We start from the raw sequence: 21238 nt of genomic DNA, 5'->3' as shown, positions 1-21238 counted from the left end.
TTTCCTTTAACCCCACTGACACTGTGTACGCTCTGTGCTGTGGATTTTGGGGTGCGTGTTTTTCTCTGTTGGAATGGACAAGTGTAGGATCCACAGAAGTACCGGTAATCCTGCAGCCTCCATTAACTTCATCGATTCTACAATTCCTTCCCCCTCATGTTTTATTATATTCAAATCAGGATTCGTCTTTCAGTTCTAGCATGTTTATTGGCTGAATGCTTTCCTTTTTAATGGAGCACCTCTCTGAAATTTAGGAAATGTGCTATTTGCTGTTCAACTCACATAAGGCTCTGTAACATTTTAGGTTTTGAAAGAAAAACAAAAATGTGAGCATGATGCCCACAGTGAGGTCACACTCAGTGAAAAGGAAAAAAGAAAGCATTTTCCTTCAAATGTAATGAAACACTAGCCAAGCCTCTGGCCATTGTACAGATAATTAAAATTTAAGCATAAATCATCTTAACACAATGCACCGTAGCAATACGAACTTTCTGCTTTTAAATGTAATTTAAAAAGTACATTTCCTTGGCTGGCGTCGGGTGCTTTCAGTTCTGACTAATTCTTCTGCATCCTCTGCTGGCAGCTGGCGGGTCCTCCCTGGCTTTCAGGTGCCTTTTCTTTGTTTGCCTCTCTGTCGTCCTCCCAGCTCCTCTCTGACCTGCTGGGAGCCAGAACCAGGCGCTGGCTCTCCTTACCCCTTGCTCTGCTTCTTAGCATCCTGCGCGCTACCTCCTCCCACGTGCTGGCTGATGAAGAAATAGACTTTGATGGAGGGAGATGATGTTAAAAGTGATCATTTGATAGGATGTTAAATGGGTTCGATTGTGGAGAAAAGGGTGCTTGTCTCTGGGTTTTAGTCCTAAGCCTCTGACCTAGAAGGCAGAGTCCTGTGGAGTTCCATGATTATCTATGTTAGCTCTGTGGTGAATCCGGGGCTTAGGAAACCAACCCTGTGCCACTGATTCTCTTCTCAGTCAGCGGTGAAGTTGTTCATTTTTAGGGTGTGGTTCTAAATAGGAGTCTCAGAATTCATGTTCGCTGACGGTACTTGAACTTCTGCTGATGTGCCCAGACACACGAAGTGACCCCAGTTGTCCGGCTCACCCCAGTTTGTCATTCCTAGGTAATGCTGGCTGACCCAATGCCTGCGGCTACCCCACATAGCATATTTTAAGCAACAAGACCCTGTGTGGCCTGCTCAGTTTGCTTGCGTAGTAATTTTAGCTGATTGTTGGGCCTTTTTATAGCTTCTTAGACAACCTTTAAACAGCTTTGAGGTCAGGGTCGTACATGTACCCAGCTATCTTTAAAGTGTTGGTTGTTTTTTTTTTTTTTTTACCTGAACCTCACATTTTTTTTCTTCCTCACATTTATAACTTTCTCTTTAGGAATTATGATGTCATAGGCACTTACTAAATAGCTGTTGAGTCTCGTTGTTGTTAATCCTCACCCGAAAATATTTTTTCATTGATTTTTAGAAAGAATGGAGGAGAAAAAGGTGGGTAGAGAGAAACATGGATGTGAGAGAAACTCACGGATTGGTTGCCCTGACCAGGAATCCACTGAGCTACACCCGCCAGGGCTAGCTTTTGAGTCTTGAATGGCTGCTTCTCAGCATGTTTTCATTGATTTGTGAAAGTTTGTGTTGCGCTTTGGAATATGTTCAGTGCTTATCTCTAGAACAACCATTTGTCATATTGACTTATCCGGGCACGTGTGAAGGACTTGGCTCCAGAGTTCTGCTTGAGACGGGAGGGCTCTTTCCTTGTAGTATTTTTAATTGACGACTCACTGCCATTATTACAACTCCTCTACACCTGAGCTTTAGCTCCTCAAAGGTAGTTTTTTATTTCTTCCTATAGATTGTGCGCTTATATGTGTGTGTTGACAACAGAACTTTTGTAAAGCAAACAGGTTTAAAAGGATTTTCTCTGTTCTATCGGGGAGAGTATATTAAGGAAAATCAAATTTACACACACTAGAGCCTTGCATAAAAAAAAGCTAAATGCTAGAGTCATCTTCTATGGGTATTGATAAAACTGGGATGGGCATGTTTTATTTCTTGAATGTGATTATACATATATCAAAATACTGGAACTATGGGAAAATATTAGAAGATTGGTTCTTGGAGATAGCTCTCCAATAAACCAGTAGACAGCTAGTCAAGACTTCTGTTAGCTTTTATGATGTAATTATTTTGCCTTAAGGTAAACGTTTAAAAACAGAGAGAACCAACATGAAAACTTAATGTCCTATAGAAGCGTTCTCCTACTTCCATTTTATACAGAAGCACAATAAGCCTAATGCGTTGCTGTCGTGTGTATCAGTAGCTGCAAAGCGCCGTTCTGACAAAGTGAAAGAATGTTCTCTGGTTTTCTTCTCCGCTTCTGACTCTGTTTTGCTTTGCAGGACTACAAAGCGGACGAAGACCCAGCATTGTTCCAGTCCGCCAAGACCAAGCGAGGCCCTCTGGGACCCAACTGGAAGGTACTGGATGCTGACCTTTCTGACAGGCAGAGTCTTGGCAGCAGAACGCTTGACAGGGCTCGAGTCTGGAGGAGCTGATGACGTTCGAGTGAAAAATAGAAATGGCACCAAAATAGTTTTATTTGCGATAAGGACTCACAGCCAGTTGCAGTTGGCCCGCAAGTCTGTGTTGCATTAACCAGCAGAACAGAGACAGGCTGTCACTTTTGGCAGAATGCTATTCTGATACCTCTTAGAAGAGACGAGTGAGTGAGTCGTTGGGGATTGTATTGTTCTCTTTTGAGACCTGAAGCAGTACAAAAAAATCCATGTGAAGTGGGCGTCTCTCGTTTAAATTTAGTCTGAGTAAAAACGGTACATGCTCCCTTCACCCAAGCTTATGCTCCTGGCCTTTTAATCGTTATATTTCGGAAAGCAGGGCACCAGAGAACAATGGCGATGGCAAGTCATTGCTTTCTAGTAAAGAGCATATCTTTATTTTATTCGGGGAAGAAAGAAAAGCAATGTCCAGGTAATCAGTTAAAGTGCTGTAGAAATATAATGCATTTTAGAGACGTTTGTTAAACTAAATGACAAACCTTTACAGAAGGTTTACTGTGTTGATGGCAAGTTATTATAGCTGTTTTGACAGGAGAAGAGGAGCTTAGCAACTTAAACCTGCCCCGAGCAGATTTTCCACCACCAGGATTTTACTTAGGAACGGATCTGTCTGGGTGCTAGTTGTTGCTTGCAGGGAGAGGATTAGTGTAACAGCCCCACAAGTAAGCCATGGCGTGGTTCTGCACAGGCATCAGGCTGTTTTGTAGAGTGTCTTGCATGTCAACTAAAATGAAGAATGAGTCTGACTTTCTTCACTAAGAAAATGATTCATAATTATCTTATTTTCACATTTGTTCTCTGGGTAGAGTTCAAGTCCAGATTCTCCCAGTTTAATGGCCATGACCAGAGACATTTAACTTAATATCCGGGAAGTGATATATGCCATTTCCAAATCAAGGGACAAATTCAGTGTGCATGATCTAAATTTACTCGAATGGGTTTTTAAAAAATCCCTACCCTTACCCGGATTTCTAGCTGGGCCTTCAGAGGAATCTTAAGCGATTTAACATTGGCCTTCTAAGAGAGAGTGCTGGGCTAGGCAGCAGGCAGTGGACAGCGTCTAAGGTTGCTGTGTCTTCTAGAAGACCATTTTGCTCCAATGAGTAATAACGCTCCAGTTGACAGGACTTTTATAGGGAACGAAGGGCACCGGTTGAGACTTAGAGGTGAATTAAATATCGAATTTTCTTCCAATTATCCATTTTTTAATGTAAACTTGAAAAGCATTGCTACATTACGTGGTCAGCTATTGTGTTTAGGCTCAAATGTTGGCTGCAGGGAACGCCTAACCCATTTTATTACAGGCACAACGATCGTTTGACACTATGACTTTACCTAATTTCCAAACTCTTAGGAACTTGGAGTACAATTTTTATTCCCTCTTTGTTTGCAATTTTTACCTTTGTAACTAGCACTGATTTGTCTTTATCAACTAAGACTATTTGAAATTCTAGAATAGCTTTAGTTTTTAGAAAATAAGTGAATTTTATTTACTTATTACTTTACGGAAATAGTTTCCGGTTGTAATATTGCAGTCTTTTTCCCCATTGTGTGTGCATATTTATTTAACAATAGCTTATTATTTCTCTGGCTGATTGTTATACCTTTCTACCCATTTGCCTGTTGGTTGTTAACTTTTGCCAAAGGATGGTGGATGTAGCTACTCTGATAAATCACGTTACTGCTTAACTGAATTTCAGTGAATTACCATGATTAGAAATAACTAGGGTAATCAAGATTGACTAATTAAACCATCTGTTTACTTCTGTGAGGGAAAAATAGAGCAAGAAGGATGACTAGCTGGTAATACAGTATAGAAAACTAGAAACCTCTGGTCTGGCTTGATCTTATCCATGCTCAGGGGCCCCTACTTGTCAATCAAAATACTCATCGTGGCGCTGAGGTAGCATGGGGAAGGGTGGCGGGTGGAGATACCTGCCTTCTGAGTATAAGAGGAGGGAAGGAATGCATGGGAGTTACAGCAAAAGGAAGAAGAAATCCCGTCTGGACCCCCTTCCCTAGGACTGAGTGCGAGAGGGCTTCTGGGTAATGCTGCCTGGTCGCTCACAGCTTTGAAGGCCTTTGATGCGCCTCAGTGGAGCCCCGCCTTACCAGCACAAACTCCAGAGGGCACTCACAGCCAGTGAAACCTCAGGATCCCTGAACACTTCCTCTTACTCATCCCACAGCCACGGCAGTATTTACCGCTTGTCTGCACCAGACTGGAAAAGGAACTTTTCCCTGGTGCCAGGCCCTGTACAAGGTCGTATTTAATCTCCACAGCCTTCCTGTGGGGTAGGGACAACTGCCTCGTTTCATAGATCGGAAACAGGCCAGGGAATCACGGGTGGTAGTTGTAGAAGAAACTTGATTCCGTGCTATCCACAGGGATGTGTGAGGTGTGAATAGGTAGCGAATTCTGATTCAATCCGGTGTTTCCAGATCACCAGTCTACACCTTGTATGCTCTGTCATATCATGGCTTTTCTGTATTCATGGTATTTGTCAGAATTTGGTAATTCCTGTTAATACCAGTTATGTGTTCCCAGTGTTCAGGGGATTTGTAGGTGACAATGGCGTTAGGGAGATCCATTAAAAACCCATTTAAGCCAAGACTGGTTTGGCTCAGTGGATAGAGCGTCGGCCTGCGGACTGAAAGGTACCAGGTTCGATTCTGGTCAGCGGCATGTGCCTTGGTTGCGGGCACATCCCCAGTAGGGGGTGTGCAAGAAGCAGCTGGTCGATCTTTTTAACTCTCTATCCCTCTCTAGTCCTCTCTGTAAAAAAATCAATATAATATATTTAAGAAAGAAAAGAATACAGGCCTTTTAATTTTATCCTAAATATGATGCATCCTTTTAATTTTCAAAAACTAAAAACTCAGAGTTGCAGGCTTTCATTGTGTATTCATTCTCCCTCTGAAAATAAGAGTGTCAAAAAATCTGAGCACATGAATTATATTTTGTTATTTAGGGTTTAACCCTCGGTGAAGTGAGACTGTGCATAGTAAAAGGAGAGCCGCTTGTAACCTGATAGAGATTTTTTGCTTCAGGCTGAATTGTGTGTTTCTGTGGATGCCAATGTCTTGCTTCTCTGTAGCACTTCACATGCATGTGTGTGCGTGTTTTGGTTTGTTTATGTTTGGGGGGCTCTGTGTGTGTTGTGGCGTTGGTATGACTACTTGTTCTGATGGTTTATGAAAAACAGTTTACATGTGGGTTCCTTTAGCTTTCCAGTTTGCGTCCTGATCTGGTGAGGAGGTGTCGTCTTAACAAATTGAAACACCACCTTTGAAGATTATGATGTCATTTTTATCCTATCGCGAGGCCTCGTTTCTTCCTTCATTTAATCCAGATGGCTCTGAAGACTTGAGCTTTGGAGTCTACATGTATATGATAGCTAAAAGCTAGGCGTATAAGGGTCTTTGCCAAAACTTCTAGCCCTTACAGCACTTGACATTTCTCAGAAGACTCAGCCAGTATCTGAATGTTGGGATATAGGGGATCAGGTCAAATAAAGAAGTTGATCCAGAAATATGTTTTTATTAATTTTTTTATTTTTATTTTTCGAAAGAGGGATAGAGAAATAGAAACGTCGATGAGAGAGGAACATCATCGATCAGCTGCCTCCTGCACAGTTCCTATTAGGGATCGAGCCCGCAACCTGAACATGTACCCAGTTTGGGAATCAAACTGGCCACGTCTGGGTTCCTGGGTTACTGCTTAGCCATTGAACCACACTGGCCTGGCATGACTTTTATCTTTATACAGGGTGGGCAGAAGTAGGTTTACAGCTGTGATATGGGAAAACAGAATTTATTGCATTATTTTTTACTGGTTATTGTAATCATAAAGGCATGTCCCACTTCTCTCCTGCATTAGTTAACTCCAGGCAGCAGCAGCCCTGGCAGTTGGGGCTTAGCATTTCAAAACCAGTTTGTCATGCTGTTTACCTGCTCAGTCACGCTTTAGACTCATAATTGCTGGAAAAGTCGTTCTGGATCCTCCCAGCAAGTGGAGGGCAGCCGTGTGTGTGGATTTTAGGAATGCTAATGTGTTTCCTGCCCTACTATCAGGACTGCTTTCTCTTCCTACCTGGTATCTGTATAAAGAAGGCAGTAGCCTTGGTTGTCAGTGACCCACAAGGTTCTATCGGCTGGTGATTGGTAGAATGAAATGGGAGGGGGCAGAGGAGAGAAGGTAAAACTTAGCTGTGGCGATCTGTTTGAGATTTGGACTAGCAGGAAAGCAGCCCAGAGAGTCCTCAAGAGGCTAATGAGCACTGCCCTTTACTGACAACCTCCCAAGGAACAAGACTGAGGGTGTTCTCCTGTGTCTTCATCTAGACAGGGCTGTGACTCCTAGGAAGGATGTGAAAGCATTTTAAATATATATATTTTTTTATTGACCATGAAAGCATTTTAAAAGATGTTCCCTCTCTGTAATCTACATTTGCAATCCTGTAGTGCGTGGTATAATGAAGTTTAATAATTAGTTTCTGATTATACCACATCATGGATTTTATATATATATACCATATTTTTCGGACCATAAGATGCTCCGGACCATAAGACGCACCAGTTTTTAGAGAAGGGAAATGAAGAAAAAAAGATTCTGAAACAAATAGTGTCCTAAAATATTTTATGTGCATTAAAACCCAACATCACAGTCATAAACACATGTAATAAACCCTGTAAAGTAAACAGCAGCATTTAGAACCATTTTAGAGCTGGGCAAGCACACAGAGACCACACAGAGCCAGGCAAGTAAAAAAACTTTTTTTTTAAAGTATATGTGTAGGCTATATTTGGACCATAAGACGCAGGGACTTTTTCCCCCCACTTCCGGGGAAAAAAAAGTGCGTCGTATGGTCCGAAAAATACGGGGTGTGTGTGTGTGTGTGTGTGTGTGTGTGTGTGTGTGTGTGTATATATAAAACTAGAGGCTTGGTGCACAAATTCGTGCATGGGTGGGGTCCTTAGGCCAATCAGGGCCACAGGAGGTTGGCTGATGGGGGGAGGAGGGGAATGAGGAGCTGCAAGAAGATGTCTGACCATCCCCACTGGGACACCTTGCCGGGGAGAGAGACCTCGGGAGGATGGCCAGCTGTGGGAGGAACTTATGTTTTCACTTGTACATAGTGTCACTCCCAGAGTCATTGGACACAAGCATGAAGCATGTCATCATTGTTATTAGTAAAATGGGTGTGAGCTCCAAAAACACTAAGTTTGGAAACATGGAAAATGGGCATGATTATCTTTGCACAGGCAGTACATTTCCTGCCCTAACTTCATTTTGCTTATTTTTGTGACATTAGTTGAACTTACAATCAGTTCAATCTTTTGAACTTGATCTCACGTTTACTTCTTCCGTTTCACGTTTCTCATTTGCCCAGACAGGTAGGGCCCTTGTACCTCTGAACCCTCGAGGGCCTTTGTGGATGACCTTCTCATGGCACTGGTGTGTCTGTGTCAGGGGAGGGGCTTAAGCTTTCCTCCGTCTCCCTCCCCCAGCCTCCTGTTTGTCCCACATTATTCACTGAATTGTCGGCCATAAGCTCTGTGTCTGACTTAGCTTGTCTAGCACAAATGTTTGCTCAGAGTGGATACTGATATTTACTAGATTTCAGGTAACTATTTTAAACCAAATAAAAATCAGATGTTGGACTTGCCATATACTTATTAATAGAATATATGTCCGGTGTAGGTCTGTCAAAATGACTAGCAAAATCTAAACAGAATTGAGGGAATGGCTGTGAGTCAGGGAGTCGGGTTTTGCTTGAAATCTCAGTACACACATTCCACATACATTCTATAATCTTGTGTTGATATTTACTGATGCGTGTACTGGCAACAGCCCCAGCAGATCATTTATTTTTAACGTGCTTAGTGAAATCTGGGTTGGAAAGTTACATTACCAAATCAGCAGCTGAAATTGAGCATTCAGACTCTCTTAAGTTGAGAAATTAAGATATGAAGCGACTGTGGGTCTTTCAGAAACTGCTGTGTTCTTGCAAAGCATCGCCTTTGGTTGAAGGTGGCATATACCTATTCCATCTTCATCCCAGTACATTTTAAATAAGAACGTGTGTACGCGGAGTTGGTATGCAGCACAAGACTGCGAGAGAGTATTTTTAGAAATTGAGTTTTCCGAATGCCTCCAGTTGTAGTTGTGTGGGGGTTTTTAAATTCTCCTACATTTGTGTATATTTGTTTGTCATAGATACAAGAAACTAGTTCTTGTGGTAACATGGGCTGATTGCTCACCATTCCAGTTAAACATGCCGGGTTTTGTTTAGTTACGTTGTGTGGCTTCGGTATACATTACTGACTCCCTTAGGCCTCCTCCGCATACCTCAGCGTAACCTAATATGTGTCGTTAAATTAAAACCATGATTTGAGTTTGGGGGCTTCATGTATAGTAAGAAATGTGAAATGCAAGGAATTCAGTGAACACACAAACTAAATACAATTAGGGGAACATTTCACAACTCTGTTACAGATGCAATTTAAATTACTATGTAGAGATGACTCATAATTTTGGGTTCTTCTATTATCCCCTGGTTTTCATTTTATAGAATTTCTGATTATTCTTGTCCTTTGGTAGCCAAGCCTATTTTACCTTTTATTTTCAATTATTCTTTAAAATTTTTATGCTTTAATCTATATAAACCTTGTGTTTATCAGCAAAATAATTCTATTTACTTGTAGATTAGGAGTGTTAATCCTGTTTTGCCTGCTTTGTGGTTATTTTTTTTTTTTTTTTTCAACTGATGAAGAGCAAAGATTCGGAAAACATATGTATTATTTAAGAAGCTTTGTCCTGTCCCCAAGCAAGTGAGCCTTCTTGAGGGAGCCCCTTTGGGTTCTATGGATCCTAGGACATTGCTCTGACTGGGGAAGGGCATCCCAAATATTTGTCCCATTAAGACTTTTCACATTTTAAAATGTATGCATTTCCCTCCCACAAGAATATTTCTGATAACTCCATTTCAGAAATATTTCAAAAACATATATATATATATGTTTTTGCTTTAGAAGTTTAAAATTAGGAAAAATTAAATCTGGGCTGGATCATAGACCTATAGTCTACCGATATCCAAATGGTGTTTCAGATGAAGGTTTTCAGTGACACTCATTGGGTTAGAGGGACCTCAGCACTCGCTCATTGCTTCTTGGAAAATGATCTCTGAAAGACTGGCTTTGTCATTATCTCAGGAAGGCTGGGCACTCAGAAGCTGTGTGCTGTGGAAGACACACAGGAGAACATGGGTCCTGCAGGCCATGGAGGGGTGGGCAGTTGCGGAGAAGTGGTTTGTGCCCGGGGCCAAAGCAGCCACAGCAGAAGGATGGCACCAAGAGTGGTGGTTTCATCATTGCTGTGAGCATAACTACCCTCCTCTCTGTCAGCCACTTCCGTTCCTCTGGCAATACCTAGCACAGATTGGGTTGTAAATGGCACCCACTTAACACTTAACTGGATTAAACTTGTTCATAAAGTATGCGGTGGGGGGGGGGGCATGCGCACATTTACCAAATTTTCACAGTGGTACTCTGTTTTATGGGAGCGAAATCGTGGAAAAATAGAGCTAAGCTCGCCAAGTTCCTCTGTTGACTAGAACGCACCTGGAAAAGGACAGTTTGCTGTATGTAAAAATGGTGTTACCCCATTGATTTAACTCATGGACCAGCTCATTATTCAAAAGGGAACTGTTACTGCAGAAGAGATTTTTCTGATAAAAGCTGATCAGTCATTCAGGACACTATAGGACACTGAGTTCTATTAATAATACCAAAGTAGAATTTTTTCTTATATCTTATCCTTAGAATTCACTTGAAACTGGAACATTATTGAGAGTGAAGGAGGGGACTATGGTCTGGTGCTATGATTCCACAAATGAAGAATAATCTTGAGGTTTTAGAATAAGACCTAGAAATTCATCATTTTTTTTTTTTAATTCATGTATATGTGGCTAAATAGAAAGAATATTTGTTCATACAACGAGCTTATTGAAAGCGGGGTGTGTGAGTGAGGTGAAATGACAGGAAGTGACAGTGGCACGCTGTGACTGATGCCGGCATTGTAGTGCCTTGAATGCTGTGTGAAGCTGAGAACAATGTAAGGAGGGGAGAGCCCTTGGAACAGGCTGCTCTATCTTTCACTCCATAATTTGGTTTTTATGAAAAGGGTCCCCATAGTGTTACACACAACTTCCTGCTCTTTTAAGAAGCTTTATTTAGTGTGTGTGTGTGTTTTTTTTTCTCCAAATTCCAAGTGGTAAATATGACTATGAAAGAACGAAGGAGCGAGAGAGAGCTAGCATGTATTATGCCCTTGAGTTCCACCAGCTAAGCATGGCCCTGGTAAAACTGCCTTAGTTAGATTTGAGATGCAGCTTTCACCTTGTAAGTACACCGCATTGCAGCTTAGAGTTTACACTGGCCCTTTCCCTAGCCAGTGGTCGGCAAACTCATTAGTCCACAGAGCCAAACATCAACAGTGCAACGATTAAAATTTCTTTGGAGAGCCACATTTTTTAAACTTAAACTTCTTCAAAATAGACTCGCCCAGGCCGTGGTATTTTGTGGAAGAGCCACACTCAAGGGGCCAAAGAGCTGCATGTGGCTCGTGAGCCACGGTTTGCCCACCACTGCCCTAGACTGTACCTGCAGCCCCGCTCTGCCATCTGTGATTCTTTGATAAGAACCTGCCTTTTGCCCTAAACTGAGCTCTGCGGGTAAGACCAGCTCTGCATCTGCTCGCTGCTGTGAGCCCAGTGCAGGCTCTCTTCCGGCTCAGCTCAGGAGTCTTCTGGTCTTTTGTACACACCACCCTGGAAGCTGTGTGCTCCTGGCTCAACCCCGCAGTCACCTGCTGTCTGGATCCTAAGGCAGAGGCTGCCCTGAGCGCGACAGAAATGGCCAGGAAGACCATGGACTGCAGTCGCCTTGCCCAGTTTCTATAACCAAAACTTCAGCATTAGCCAGAAAGCCGGAAGAAGACAGCGAACACCTCCACGTACATACATGCAGCAGCTGTTGACACTTTGCATATTTCTTTTCCCCTCTTCTATATATATATATATATATAGAGAGAGAGAGAGAGAGAGAGAGAGAGAGAGAGAGAGAGAGAGAGAGAGAGAGAGAGAGAGAGAGAGAGATGTATACCTGTGTGTGTGTGTGTGTGTGTGTATTCTCTCCCCCCCCCCTTTTTTTTTTTTTACCATAACAACTCTTGATTTGATTCCCTGACCTCACCATCTAAACTATCAGGTGTAATCATTTGTGGATATTAAAGTCCGGATGCTTGGGATTTGCCCTGGAAGACTCGATGCAGATCGGTTTTGCTGCAGCATCCCTTTGCATACCCCCTCCACTGAGAACTCCTCACTTAACAAAACCCAGCCCCCCACGTGCCAGTGTGTGAAGACGCAGAAGACGGCTAACCTCATGGCTTCTTCCTGTGCCGCAGCGCATTCGCGGTGGGAGCACGCTAATGGCTTTACGGGAGCACTTACGTGTTGAAGGCTCACTGTGGGTGCGATGTGAATAGAATTCGGTGTTTAATATGAAATCTGAATAGTGTAATCGGAGACAGAGCAATGCGCCTATTAAACTGTGGAGTCAGGAAGTAACTTCGTTGGTGGAAGGATGGTCGCAGCGGGGGAATTCTGCTGCTTTTCCTAAAAAGATTTCAAATATCCAAATACCGAAGTTAAACACACATATGAGATTATCATTTTCTTCATGCATATCTGTGGTGTCATTACACAGCTGTCAGTTTTAATCAAAACATAAACATCGAAGTCACGATTTCTCCTTTTCAATGTCCCTCATCTAGAAGGAGCTGGCAAACAACCCCGACTGCCCTCAGATGTGTGCCTATAAGCTGGTGACCATCAAGTTCAAGTGGTGGGGGCTGCAGAGCAAAGTAGAAAACTTCATCCAGAAGGTAAAGTCTGCTAAGAATGCAGTGACTTACATGCAGCTTAGGATTTGAGGAAGCTGTTCCTGGGATATTTTCTCTGTTACCACTTCTTTTTTCTCGGGAGGTAAAAATTACTGTTCCTGTATCAAATCCTTGCCCTTCTTTCCTCCCTAGAAACGGCCCGGACAGATGCCAGCAGAGGTTTTCAGGGGCTTTCTCTAGCCAAGATTAGCATTAAAAAAATAATAATAATAAAATAAAATAAAAATAAAAATAATAATAAAAAAATATTATTTCAGAGAGGAAGGAGAGGCAGAGAAACATCAGTGATGAGAGAGAATCATTGATCTGCTGCCTCCTGCATGCCCCACAGTGGGGGTTGAACCTGCAACCCAGGCATGTGGCCTTGACTGGAATTGAACCCGGGACCCTTCAGTCCACAGGCTGACGCTCTATCCACTGAGCCAAACCGGTGGGGCAAAACTAGAACATTTTTTGTTCAAAGTGCTTTCCTGATGGTTCGCCCCGCTCTTCTGTAGAGAGCCTTGGCCACATACAGCATGGCCCCGAGGGGCACGGGGTCTCAGCATTGGCTGGAGGGAGGGGCCAGGCCTCACCCGGTGAGGTGCTCCTTGTCCCAGCTCAGCTCGATGTCCCCCCCCTCCCCCAGATCTCTCCCCACATTCACATACATGTGTGCTTTTCACTTCTTTGTAGCATGTCTCCTTTTGGGGTCTTCGCTAAGAATAGTTACACTCTGAGCCTAGGGTAACATAATCTGAGGATCCAAATTCTAATCACCTTTTTGATGACTTCTTTGTTAAAGTGGAAGCTGCAGGGACAATTGAGCTAGCATGAGGAGAGAACCACAGTTGTATAAAAACAGACACGGCTGCAAGCACAGAAGGAATATGAAAGTTTTTGGTATTTGCTTTTCCTAAAGGGTGAATGTGTACCCATTATCATTATTCAAAAGCCCCTTTTGTATCTTACTTTTAAACTGTAACTGCTCTAACGCTTTAAAAAAAGCATCTTAAAGTCTGGAAACTGATGATTCTTGGGCCTGCTTACAGTTGGCCCACAGGCGGCACTCTGTAAATATTGGCTTCCTTCTTTCCTCTTGGATCATAGTAATAGATTAGCAATCTAGTTCTGATAAATAGAAGTCACACGTATAATTGATGGAGTCCCTTCTGTTCATGGGAAAATTGTAAAAGTTGAAGGCTGTCCAAAAATAGTAAAGTACTCACTTTTCAGTACACTTTTCTCTCTCCTTGGAAAAGTTTAATAAAACTTAAATAATCCAGCAACTAAAATCACTAGTTATATATATGGTTTATTTATATATGCACTATACATATATATATGCAGTAACATTAGAGTAGAAAAATTAATGGAGAGTTTGTAATAATTCTTAAACCGAATCAAACATCTTATTCCAAGAACCCAGGTCTCCTCTCTCAGGGTGTTATTGTATTCTACCTCACAGTAGTCCTTTGAATTACAAAAAAGTTAGAAATTTGAGTTGACCTTGTGGTGATTGACATTTAGAAAAGGTAATAATAAATCGGGCCCAGCAGGAGTTTATGCAGGATTAGCATGTACTCATCACATTTACTATTTTTTTCAGTTTCTCATAAATCGTACTTCCTTTGCAAGGAGAGACTGTTTCATATTTCACAAGGAAATCTTTATTTTGTCTTACAAAATGGTCATGGTATGAAATGAAGAATTTCACCAATCGACATAGTAGTCTTTTCAAACCAAGCGTGTACAGATTTCATGTGTTAACTGGGACATATAAAGTTCATGTGTCATTAATGTCAGAGTGTTACCATCTTACGCTACTCTTTCTTCTTTGTTTTAAAAGCAAGAAAAAAGGATATTTACAAACTTTCATCGCCAGCTTTTCTGTTGGATTGACAAGTGGATTGATCTGACGATGGAAGATATTAGGCGAATGGAAGATGAGACCCAGAAAGAATTAGAAACAGTAAGACCTCCTGTTTTGTGGAAATTCCCTAATTTTCCTTTCCAGTACTGTGTGTGTGCTTAGTAAGTATAGACTTAGAATTAAGAAGAGTACCGTTAGAAGCCATTCCTTAATCTGTGTGTCCTTGTCAAAATCAAGTTTTGCAGACACTAACATCTCTTCACATGTTCTGATTTCTCTTTTGTTGATCTTTTCATAGAAGTAGACGAGAGCTTTCTTGATTTAGAGTGTTACCAGTAAGGTGTCCAGTTGTTTGTAAACTCTTTTTTATTCATCAGTTCTCTTTGATGATGTCAGGTTCGCAGTCCTAGGAGACCCACTTTATCAGGCCAAGTTGCCTTTGGCTCATCTTGCTATCACAGTAAGTTACTAATGTTAGCACAGGAAGTCCTAGTTACCTCTCCTGTAGAAAAGACAGGAGGAGTGGTTTTATCACTCATTCCAGAAAAGCTGCCTCCCCTCCCACACCTCGCAAAGAATCATTTCTTTTTAAGCTTTAGGCAGAAATACTGGTGATCCTTGGCCTGAAGGTCAGCCTGCCACTTTTCAAACTTAAAACCCACTCACCTCACCAGTGAGCAGGCCCTTGAGTGCCTGAGCACCCCATTCCCCCCCCAGACCGGTTCTTCCCGACTTCCTCTTCTCTCACACGTCTGCTTTTGCTTTTACTCTGAGCTGCACTTCTTTTCAGTTGAAAGTCAGGCCCCGTGGGGGACGTGAGCCCCAGGAATGTCCAGGGTAGGCTAGTGGTTTCCATGCAGTCACCCCGAGTCCTGCCAGCAGCCTTCGTTTTGGAAGCCCTGCAGGCGGGCGTGTTTGACAAATGCCTGCGTGTGAGGCAGGAACTCCAGTTAATCACTCGAGAGTGGCAGCAAATCAGGTTCGTTGGCACGGAAAGAAATCTATTTGTCTGGCACGGAGCATCGTGAAGAATCTGTTTAAAATTGCTTACTTTGGGTGATTACGGCAGATCTGCTTCTAATTAGCTTTATACAAACCTTCTGAAGGGACTGGGGCATACTTTCTTTATAAGGCAATAAATGTTATAACCTTATCTTATACATGAAGTAAACGTCAGGCAGTCTCCAGCTTATGAATGGGTTTTGTTCCAAAAGTTTTTAAGTTGATTTTTTTTTGAAATTTGGAACGTGATTTCCCATAGAGAAAACAATGTAAATTGGGGTTCGGTTTCCAGGCCAGACCATGGAAGCCTCGTTGACATCAGTTTCTCCTACTCCTCGTCTGACTCCTGAGTTCTGGCTCTCAGGAATGGGGTGATCGAATGGCGAGCGTGGAAGAGTCTCGCTTACCCCCTTCTTTTTAGGGTGGCCCAGTCAAAATACTTAAACAGGCAAGAGTAAGTCAGGGTATGTCCTGTCCTTCCCATGCCTCTCACCTACTTCACCCACTTCTGTCTTCCCTGACTCAGGAGTCAGGTGCCCTTCAGTCACCCACCACCACCACCACCACCACCACCACCATCACCACCACCATCACCATCACCACCACCACCACCACCACCACCACCACCACCACCACCACCACCGCCGCTGCTCCTTTGAGTCCTTCTCTGCTGCCTTGCCTAGTTTCACTCCCTCCAGGAGTGCAGGCCCCAGCGATACCTGCTGGCTCTTCCTCAGCCCTCGTGAGCAGCTGCTGTCGGCCGAACATTCAAAAGAAAGCAGCATGGTACCCTCATTCTCACTTACACTCCTGGTTCAGCTTTGGCATTTACCAACACCACGACAGAACTGAAAGCAGACTTTTTATGGGTTTGAACTCTCAGAAGAGGCTTTTTGTGTGTTGATTTCTATGTTGGGGAGCTGACCGCAGCATGAGGAAGAGCGCTCACAGTTGCAGGGAACATGGCTGAGACCTCTTCTTCCCCCAGGGGGGTCCTCCTCTTCCCTCCCAAGCCCTCAGTCTCCTGATACCTGAGCACAGAACAGCCCCAAAGTTAACACGATGAGAGCCCTGACAAGGAGGTGCAAACTCGCTCCCGCCCATGGCAGGGGCCTGCAGACTCTGCCACTGCTCCCTGCAAGGCTGACATTTGTGAGTTGGCAATGACACTTGGAAAAGGAGGTGTCAGACAGGCAAGTAGCTTCACAGAAGCCCAAGTTATTAGAAGCTGTCATCATTATCGCACCCACGTGACTCAACCTAACTCCCCCAAGAAGTTGGTAGGAATCTATCATTGGTTCAGGGTTGGCGGTACCTATTTCAACAGCATCTTAAGGCAAATTTCAGATTAAGTGCTGACCATCTTAACATACAACCTCACTTCAGTTATTCTGTTCAAGTCATTGGGTGGAGTGCTCCATTGCACATCTAATAGCTGATTCGTGAGCATCTTCAGAGTGGGCAGCATCATGCCTCTAGGCCCACCCAGAATGCACTGCGTCCTGAAGAGGCTTAAGGCTTGCAAGTCCTCTTCACCGCGGAGGAATGTCCCTTTTCCTGAGGTCCCGTTTCTCTGAGACTGGATGACAGAACTGGATACATTGGACTGCCCTTCTTAATTCTGAAATATTTTAAGAATTGCATTTTTTCACATGGCTTTCGGCCCTGGAGAGAAGGAATAACATCCTGAGAGGTTAGGCATGAGAGGGATGCCACTGCCCAGGATCCTGTAAATGCCGGGTTTAGGCAAAGCAACCAGAGAATCCTTTGAGCAAACCTTTTGCGTTTATTCTCAACTCGCACTTCTGTGGGGTGGAAGGAGGAGAAGGTTGAGGTTTAGAAGTGTATGTATTGTATTTATTCCTTTTCTGTTCTTTCTTCTCCTTCATTTTCACAGTGAGGTTTTTACTTGTCTATAGATTGTTATGAATTTCTGTCCTTTCTGATTCATCCCTGTGTCGTCTGTCCTTCATTGTTTCTCACGCCTTGTTCCTGTGCTCGCTTGTCCTTCCTTCCCACTTTCCTGTTTTCAAGAAACTTCCTTCAAAGAACTTCTCGGAGGGACGTTGGTCTCAGAAGCCACGGAGGTGGCCGTTCCCCATGGCTTCCTGTCTGGTCCAAGGACTATAGAAGGATGAGCCAGACCATCCGGGCATTTTCTCATATCGGTGAACGGTTTATTGATCCTTGGCTGTCTTTGATGATGTTACATCATCACTCTACATACTTGTTTCCTAGATTCAAGCATAGGTACACATTTTTTTATGCTGTGAAAAAAAAAAAAATCCTTTTGAAACATTTTCTTTAGACCAAGAGTACGAAAAGGACCTCAGAACCTCATTCTCTATGTGGGAATGGCTATAAACAGGCAGTGGTCCCTTCACCATCTCTTCTAGCTCTTTTTTCCTCCCTTTGCCTGACTAACCCAATACAGAATCTATGATTTCAGCAGCTCATGCTTTTATTTTACGTTTAGATGCGTAAGAAGGGTTCCGTCCGAGGCACGTCGGCTGCTGATGTCTAGATGAGTCCCCTGTAGGGTCAGAGACAATATCACACTGTGTAAGTGAAGACCTGGGTAAAAAGGATATTTGAAAACCAATACCTTTTTAATAATGAGTAGTTAACTCTCACAGAGAGGCTGAGTGTTAAATATGGTTTACATTTTGGAATATAAGCGATTATATTTTAGAAATTGACGGTAAACACTCTTCTTTAAAAATGGAACAGGTTGGATTTAGTAATTTCTAACTACTTCTTACTGTTACTGGGTTAGAAACCAGCTGTCGATGGCCAGTTAATAGATGTATTTCTAAATGGGACCTTTTGTGGTTAGTAAGGAAATATTTTAAAGCATTTTAAGCCAAAGACCTTTTATTCCATACCATAAGGGCCAACCTCAATAATTCATTTTAGTTGAATTTTTTTTTTTCCTGAACACCAGAAAGTCATCTTTATGTTGACCCTTCTTTAGTTGTTTTCATAGTTGGCTTTTTACTTTAGCTTTTATTCACAGTATAAAACATGTCTATGGTTTTATTCCTCTCACACAAATTTATTTGCTTAAATTGGAGATTTTTCTAGAGGGGATACAAGAGCCTCAGAATCTACCAGTATTGAGGCCAGTGTGAGGAAACAAAAGCTGACAGTACACTGTTGACATCTGTTAACATTGAACTGCGGTGTTTATTGAGGAAAAGCACAAGACAGAACATTCTTGTCACTCCATGTAGTTCGTTGCTGCCCTTACATGTAATACCCACTCTATGTTATAGAACATGGGAGACCTGACGTGTTGGGTAGTGAAAAGAAGTAGTTGCCCCAAACCCTGCCAGGATCCCTCCCAAGCCCTTTCTTTAAATTCAGTGTTTCATTTAAAAAAAATTCAACTTATTATTTTTTGTTAAGTTCTTTTAAGTTTCTTTTTTAAAAAATATATTGATTTTTATACAGAGAGGAAGGGAGAGAGATAGGGAGTTAGAAACATCGATGAGAGAGTCATCGATCAGCTGCCTCTTGCACACCCCCTACTGGGGATGTGCCCGCAACCAAGGTCCATGCCCTTGACCGGAATCGAACCCGGGACCCTTCAGTCCCCAAGCCGACGCTCTATCCATTGAGCCAAACCGGTCCCGGCGAGTTCTAAGTTTCTGTGATTTGTATTCGCTTCTCATTTACTTTCCCTCCAATGAAACAAAATGTTATGCTATCAGTACTAGTAAGACCAAAAATCTTCAAGAGGTTAAATTTTTTAAATGCAGTAGTTGGGGTCCATTTTCTGTCAAAAGTTTTAATACATTGAAGGTTTTGTTTGTTTGTTTGTTTGTTTGTTTTCAGGAGAATGTGTGCAACAAGCTGTAGTCTAACGTTGTTGCGTCTCTCTGGATATTAACACCTTGCCCTTCTCTCATTTCCCTTGCAGTTACGTAACCAAGGTCAAGTGAGGGGCACAAGTGCGGCCAGTGATGAGTGAAGAAGAATCTGACCAGGATCTCACAGTGTTGGCGTTTCCCAGCCACGTGCTTGTGACTGTGTGCTCACATGCACAGCTTCCCAACCACGTGTATATATATGTTTGTGTGTGTATGTCTGTAGCTGTATATAAAACGCATGTAGAGCTACAGATCGGAATACACACACTTGTGTATATATGTACATAGAAACATACTGAAGGGATTATTAGTACAATTTCTCCAAAGTACTGTACCTATCTTCAGCAAGAATGCAAAAGAAAATATTTTCAATATATATATATATACACCTGGAACAGATTTTAATAATCAGAGTAATACCATTAATGGACAAATTGACTGCAGTGTAATACTAGCTGGTATGTTTCATAAATGTCAAGTTGTGGACCAATAAACATATATATATATATATATATATATATATATATATATACACACACACACACACACACACACACACACACATAAATATATGTGTAAATATATATAGCCTTTTATTACTTTTCTGTTTTTAAATCAGTCTCTTAAAATTTTTATTTTATTCTCATAAGCATCAGACTCCCATGAAAAAATTTACTCAAAAATCTGTTGGTATTCCAGTGAATGTGGATTATAAATGCCGAATGTATATATAACAATTTATTTCTGGATGGTCATTATCTCACAGCCAAATTGGACAGTATCTGTTAAGTAAGGAGTGAAGTTATAGACCAGTTTTTACTTGTTTGCCCTGAGGGACAAAATTCTTTTAAAAGAAAAAAAAAAAAAAATCCAGTTTTTATTGGATTTTTGTATTTTAAATTTCAAGTATTTTTCTACATCAGACATAGCAAAAAAAAAACAAAAAACGGAGATAATGGTTTGTGATGTATAATATAATAAACACTATACAATCGTCAGGCCTCCTGTTAGGCAAACAGAGAAATGGATGAAGAGATTAATAGCATTGTAGGCTGTTTAGAAAAATGGGGAGTGCACTACTCCCGCCGAGTCTTTTTTTGGAAAAGACTGTTTTCTGAAATTACTGCTTGGAAACTATGCAAATGAGCTCGAGTCCTCACAGCTTACACGATCGAGTCTAGATTGCGATGGTGTTTTTGCTCTTTTCATGTTGAAACACTTTAAGGAGGAGATGCTGACTTGGAAATAGGAAGAATTTAAGAGGCGGCTCAGTGAGGTCTGCCTGCACACGGTTAGGAGGCCCTGCTGAGGGGCCAGCCCCCCCCCCCCCCCGCCGCCCCCCCCCCCCCCCCCAAGTACAATGTCATTGGTACATACCCCGAACACGCATCATGGACATGCTGGTTAGAAGTGGCTGCCGCCTTTTTGTTTTAAAGAAAGGAAGGACAGCCAGGTATGAATTTATCAGCTTTCTTTGTCCGAATCGCGTTTCTCTCCCGCCAGTCAGTCCTGGAAGCTTGAATAGGATGAAATGGTTGAAGCCTTCAGGTTACAAACTGTCTTCTCTCACCTCCCGTCCCTCCCGCCACACGCCAGCCCCTGTAGTCACATCACATTAGTAGTCTGACTTGCTGACAGCCCTGCCCCCCAGTCCTCACCGCTCTTCCCCACGTGCCCCGTGTCCCCCCCCGAAGCGACCGTGGTGACTCCGGGATGTCCTGTGCATCGGGACAGCCGTGATCCTCAGCCCCAGGCCCCACCCGGCGACGTCCTCTGTGTACTCAGGATCAAGACCGATGTTTACTCTCCGAGCACTGTTGTGAGATAGGTTCTGTCATCGCGCAATCATCGTCTGCAGAGCGCCGGATGCGAGGAAGATCATTGCTAATTTCGAGAAATAAACAGTCTCGCCCTCTCCTCTTAATGAACTTAACTCTCGCTGGCATCTGTGGCACTTGG

The 21238-nt window shown here is 42.6% G+C and overlaps 1 protein-coding gene across 6 annotated transcripts in view; it reads left to right on the top strand.

The window, feature by feature from the left end:
• Nucleotides 1-19878, top strand: part of PITPNB (phosphatidylinositol transfer protein beta) — a 53693-nt gene extending 33815 nt beyond the window's left edge. For 4 of the 6 annotated variants that reach the window (XM_045585664.1, XM_036449591.2, XM_045585665.1 and 1 more), the window contains 4 exons: nucleotides 2410-2487; nucleotides 12425-12535; nucleotides 14382-14504; nucleotides 19330-19878. In XM_045585664.1, the coding sequence (XP_045441620.1) occupies nucleotides 2410-2487; nucleotides 12425-12535; nucleotides 14382-14504; nucleotides 19330-19380 (363 nt within the window). In that variant the 3' untranslated portion in view covers nucleotides 19381-19878. Of the gene's footprint in view, nucleotides 1-2409; nucleotides 2488-12424; nucleotides 12536-14381; nucleotides 14505-17883; nucleotides 17970-19329 lie in introns of all 6 variants that reach the window. The other 2 variants (XM_036449592.2, XM_036449594.2) reach the window with 2 other exon arrangements.
• Nucleotides 19879-21238: the final 1360 nt, after the last annotated feature.

The sequence above is a fragment of the Pipistrellus kuhlii genome, unplaced genomic scaffold (genome assembly GCF_014108245.1).
Source record: "Pipistrellus kuhlii isolate mPipKuh1 unplaced genomic scaffold, mPipKuh1.p scaffold_m20_p_20, whole genome shotgun sequence".
Lineage (NCBI taxonomy): Eukaryota > Metazoa > Chordata > Mammalia > Chiroptera > Vespertilionidae > Pipistrellus > Pipistrellus kuhlii.
The sequence above is the reverse complement of the archived record's forward strand: the minus strand, read 5'-3'. Positions and strand labels throughout refer to the sequence as shown.